General features: G+C 43.3%; 1 protein-coding gene across 1 annotated transcript; it reads right to left on the bottom strand.

Moving 5' to 3' along the window:
- Positions 1-2,622: 2,622 nt before the first annotated feature.
- On the bottom strand, positions 2,623-4,554 carry LOC123042378 (c-Myc-binding protein homolog). Its single transcript, XM_044464848.1, has 5 exons — positions 4,378-4,554; positions 3,710-3,782; positions 3,577-3,625; positions 3,284-3,407; positions 2,623-2,852 (listed from the first exon to the last, which is right to left on the bottom strand). Exons 1-5 carry the CDS (start codon positions 4,378-4,380, stop codon positions 2,808-2,810), a joined length of 294 nt encoding a protein of 97 aa, XP_044320783.1. The 5' UTR covers positions 4,381-4,554; the 3' UTR covers positions 2,623-2,807.
- Between the last annotated feature and the right edge of the window lie 1,029 nt (positions 4,555-5,583).

Genomic DNA, 5,583 nt, shown 5'->3' with positions numbered 1-5,583 from the left:
GCAGATGAAAAATAATAAGGCTCCCGGCCCGGATGGATTTCTGGCTGAGTTCTATAAGAAGTGCTGGCATATTATTAAGGGGGGTCTATTGTCGTTGTTCCATGATTTATTCTTTGGACAACTTCAGCTTTTTAACTGAATTTTGGAACGATAACTCTACTTCCTAAGAAAACAGAGGCTGTGAGAATTGAGCAATTCAGGCCCATCCGTCTTCTTAATGTTAGTTTCAAAAATTTTACCAAGGTCGGGACTATTAGGCTCACGCAGATTGCGCATTCTGTGGTGCAGCATACCCAAACTGCTTTCATGCCGGACAGGAACATCCTAGAAGGGGTTGTGGTCCTTCATGAAACGCTCCATGAGATTCACATGAAAAAACTAGATGGAGTTGTTTTCAAGGTGAATTTCGAGAAAGCGTACGATAAGGTCAAATGGCCTTTCCTTCAACAGGCCTTACGCATGAAGGGTTTTGATGAAGCCTGGCGACGCCAGGTAAAATCTTTCACGCAAAAAGGGAGTGTTGGAATTAAAGTAGATGATGACATAGGTCATTATTTCCAGACACACAAGGGCCTGAGACAAGGTGATCCAATGTCTCCTATTTTGTTCAACATTGTGGTTGATATGTTGGCAATTCTGATAGGTAGGGCAAAGGAGGCCGGTCAGGTGGGTGGCTTGGTGCCTCATCTAGTTGATGGAGGTGTGCCCATTCTGTAGTACGCTGATGATACGATCATCTTTATGGAGCACAACTTGGCAAAAGCGAGAAATATGAAGCTGGTGTTATGCTTATTTGAACAATTGACCGGATTGAAGATTAACTTTCATAAAAGCGAGTTGTTCTGTTTTGATAGAGCCAATGAGGAACAAGAGGCTTATAGACAATTGTTTGGATGCGAATTGGGGACATTACCTTTCACGTACTTAGGTATACCCATTCACCATCGTAAGCTGACAAACAGAGAATGAAAGTGTATCGAGGATCGGTTTGAGAAGAAACTGGGTTGCTGGAAGGACAAACTCATGTCATATGGAGGCCGATTGATTCTTATTAATTCGGTGCTCACGAGTATGCCTATGTTTCTCTTATCTTTCTTCGAAGTCCCAGTTGGTGTTAGGAAAAGGCTGGACTTCTATCGATCACGATTCTTCTGGGAGAGTGATGAACTAAAGAAAAAATACAGACTCGCCAAATGGGATATCATCTGTCGACCTAAGGACCAGGGAGGCCTTGGTATTGAGAATCTTGAAGTCAAGAACAAATGTCTTCTCAGTAAGTGGCTGTATAAGTTATCTGTTGAGACTGGGGCCACGTGGACGCAGATTCTCCGTAGTAAGTATCTGCAGTCCAAGACTTTGTCCCAGGTGACAGTGAAACTGACCGACTCGCCTTTTTGGAAGGGGCTTATGAGAGTCAAAGCAGCCTTCTTTAATAGGACAAAGTTTATGGTCGGTAATGGCACCACCACACGCTTTTGTGAGGATACTTGGCTTGGTGAAACGCCGCTCGCGCTTCAGTATCCGTCCATGTATAGTATAATTCAACGACGTGATGCTTTTGTTGCAATGATTTTGCAGTCCATTCCCCTTAATATTCAGTTTAGGAGGACGCTTGTTGGCGACCGGTGGAAAGCGTGGCTTCATTTGGTGAGTAGACTGATGGAGGTTCAACTATCTCATCAGCCCGATCAGTTGTGCTGGAAGCTTACTAGGTCTGGAGAGTTCACAGTTAAATCGATGTATATCAATGTCATCAACTCTAGTGCCATTCCTAGTTCCAAAGATGTTTGGAAAGTCAAAGTTCCTTTGAAAATTAAAGTGTTTATGTATTTTGTACATAAACAAGTCATATTAACAAAGGATAACTTGGTAAAGCGCAACTGGACAGGATCTACTAGGTGTAGTTTTTGTGATCGGGACAAAACTATCAAACACCTATTCTTTGATTGCCCGTTGGCGAGAGTTTTGTGGCATACGGTACACATTGCCTTTAACATTACTCATCCGAATTCGGTCAGTACGTTATTTGGAACGTGGCTTGTTGGGATAGAGTCCGAAACAACTAGACACATTCGCGTAGGAGTATGTGCTTTGTTATGGGCAATTTGGAATTGCGGAAATGATTTGGCTTTTAGCAGAACAACAAATATTTATTTTTTGCAGGTTTTATTCCGTGACACTATGTTGATCCGTATGTGGTCGTTACTCACTCCGACAGAGGCCAGTGAGCGTTTGGTTATTGGATCTATCCGGTAGGAGATGGTAGCACGAGATATCTTCAACCGGTTTGGATGGCGGTCATGTAATAGGATAGGCGATTAGTTTACCTATCTTTGTTATGCCAGCCGGTTGTGGCTTCTTGGCCTTTTGTTTTTGGCATTGTGGCTCTTTGTGAGCTTGCCGTTAATTTGTTTTCAGACTGTAAGACCTTGTTGAACCTCTTTATTTATTTATAAAGGTGGCCGTATGCATCGTTTTGATGCAGAGGCCGATGAGTCACCCCTTTTCGAAAAAAAAAGGTGAGTTCTGATATAAGGTTGTTGGGAAGTAGTGCAGCAGCAGTATGTCGACTGATTTATTTCCTGGGTCCAATGGGCTTGATGTTTGTCCGAGCAAAGCAGCGAGCCTCAAAAGTCCGCGGAGAGTTGATTCGACTCTTCAGTAATGATTGTATAATGCATTACATCACATGGTTGGCAAAGTTTAGCAAAGAAATGTTTCTTTTTTACATGACTTGGTGATCCAAACTGAAGAGGCATATATATTTGCTTGGTAACAAGCTACTATGTCAACACTTGTTGCTTCCATTAGTTCCAAGGTGCGTCGATCTTCAAATTCTTAAGTTCCTCCAACTGCAAAGAGAAATGTGTCCAATTTTTAACAAGACCATCTCGTGCAGTTCATTCTTCAAATGTAAACTTTGCTTCGACTGGAAATGGTAAGGCAACTATTTCCATCTAGATGATCTAAAAGAACTATTTAATCTAGCAGAACTTATTTTTCTGTAGCTCTGTGAATAACTACTTAACAAGTAAAGCAGCTTGTACTGATATTCCCATGGCAACGTGAGGTGCGAGCACACCACAGCGCACACAGCCCAGCCCAACATTCAGCTGTCCTGATGTTAGTTATATGGAATAGTTACATAGCTATTTCACAACTGTATAATATCCAAATATGCACTAGAAACTGAGAATCCCATGTAAATAGTTAAAGTGGCATTGCATAATCTGTACTCCTTGATGGCATTAGGAGTATTTTGCAAACATGATAGCATGTTTACCTGTCTACTTGTTTCCTTGTGAATCTCCAAAAGCTCATTATACTTCAGTTGCAAATCCAACTTCTCGGCTTTGAGCTTTTCATAGTCGGAAATCGATGGACCACCCAATTTCTGCTGAACAAACCTGAGATATATGAGCACGCTTAGTCCTAGCATGAATATCGACCCACACACATTGTTTTGATGTCATTTTAAGCAAACTAAGAGCTACCCAACCAGGCTTCAATTGCAAGAATCACTCCTTTACTATATCGGTCAAGAGAATAAACATGCCAAAATCCAAACCAACTCACTCGACTGCAGATGATGGCTTGTCGTTCTCCTCATACAGCGCAACAAGAGCTGCAACATCATAAGAAGTAGACATAATTAGCCAGCGCGTGACCGCAATTTACAAAGATATACGTACTTCACATAACGCCAAACCTTTCGTGAGAGTATCGAGCACGCCGCTGGATTCAAGATACTTCCTAAAACCTTCTTTCTTGGCTTCTCTATCCTAAAAATACCATAACACTGCCATTAATAGCCATCATTTGGGAAGCAAATTACATGATAAATATGTTGTGCCTTCAGGAACTCTCCTCTACCTTTTAACTTACAGCTCTAAACAAAGCAAATATGTGAAATTACCTGTCATTTCTATGCTACAATCTGACATTTTAAGCTGAAACTACCCGAGCGAGACGGAAATCATATTCCTCCAGGCAAACCGGAGAAAACTTCACCAAATCTTCCTCACAGATTGCATGCTTGGTGAATATTGACCAGCTGCCGTCCACATAGCAAATTCAATTACAGATGGGACCTACTCCCTCCGCCCCATAATGTAAGACGTTTTTTTAACAGTCAAAAAAAACGTCTTACATTATTGGGACGGAGGGAGTACAAGCCAGTCGTGTTCTACATTTCTACTGGACGACCATACCGCATTAGTAGATCACCATAGCTGTGCTACACTAATCCACTAATCTCGCCAAAAGAAAAACGACGCGCACCGGATGCTCTGCTAAAGCTGAAGAGACGCGGCGTGCTTACGCTTATCCAAGAACGCGCGGGGTGGTCGGAGAGAGTTGGGGCAGGAAGAAAAGTACCATCTCGACAGCAGATCCGGGGGAGCAAATCTGCGGCGGAGCTCTCGTCGGCAGAGAATGGCGTGGGAGCGCAGGCGGCGGACGGATCCGCCGACTTGAGTCGAGCTGGTGGGACCGCGGGAGTGTGGTGTGCTACACTACGGCAGAGTTCGAGACTGATGATGATGATCTGATTCGGAGGGTGGTGGGTAATATTGAGACTTGGGCCGGGTCGGGCCAGTACGGCACGGGCCGCGTCGTGCTCGGGCCTGCCAGCCCGGCCAGCACAGCATGAGCGCTCACCAGAGGGACAAGAGGCCCCAACGCTGATCTTATATACATGAAATAATGCTTCGTTGTAATAGTTTTAATTCATACTCTTTTATTCATGAGCGTAGGAATCATAATTATGAGGCTCATAATCTCGCCAAGTTTGCATGTACTCTAAGACTAGGTAGACATGTGTGGTTGGGCACCCCTCATGACCCAAACTTTGTACCTATGTCGCTTGTTTTTGAATGAATAAAGTTGGACGAGAGTTCTCAAAAAAAAAAAGAGCGTCGAATAAAAAAAATCAGTCGGCTGAAAAACATGTGTTTAGGAAGATAACAAGATTTCCAGATCCATTTAAAAGGGGCAGGTGGAGTAGTATTAATTCCCATCGGTGCAGTATATATCTTCTTGGTACTAAAAGATTCCTGGCCCCATAAGAATTTCCATTTGTCATGTTCAGTATGTGAGCTCGCGTTATCCAGAAGTATAGACATCCGATGGAATCGCTGGTGGGCCTCAACAGATAGAGGCAATTGGAACATGTTGTAACCACAATGGAGCGTTTAGCCTGCATAATGGACATGTTATCTTTCTTTCTTTTTTGCGGGGTAATGGACATGTTATCTTCATAAGGAAATGAGTGAAGTTCAGGAAAAGCTCTCGTAATAATATCCCCATTCCAAATGTCCTTCCATAATAAACGAGTGTCACCCTTTCAAACATGGCATGTGTCAGACCCCTAAATAAATCAACGAAAATGTTAAGCCAACTCACCCACACGCCTCCATCACCGTCCAGTAACTTCTGCACGAATCTTGGCACGAATTAGCTGATTTTGTATGCCACGTAGGACAACTCGCGTGTGTGGTGTGTGAAAGAGGTCGCCCACATATTCGTTTTACCACACGGAGGGGCCGGTGTGTGGGCGTTTAGCAGTTCGCCCACACATCAATT

Source organism: Triticum aestivum, chromosome 2B (genome assembly GCF_018294505.1).
Source record: "Triticum aestivum cultivar Chinese Spring chromosome 2B, IWGSC CS RefSeq v2.1, whole genome shotgun sequence".
NCBI classification, from domain to species: domain Eukaryota; kingdom Viridiplantae; phylum Streptophyta; class Magnoliopsida; order Poales; family Poaceae; genus Triticum; species Triticum aestivum.
Note: the sequence above shows the minus strand (reverse complement) of the source record. Positions and strands in the feature narration are given on the sequence as shown.

What these genes read in the sequence shown, in the direction of transcription:
- LOC123042378 (XM_044464848.1), bottom strand. An exon ending in GCTCGATACTCTCACGAAAG is followed by an intron (nt 3,626 to 3,709) that starts GTTTGGCGTTAT and finishes ATGATGTTGCAG; the next exon opens with CTCTTGTTGCGCTGTATGAG. An exon ending in ACAAGGAAACAAGTAGACAG is followed by an intron (nt 2,853 to 3,283) that starts GTAAACATGCTA and finishes TTCTCTTTGCAG; the next exon opens with TTGGAGGAACTTAAGAATTT.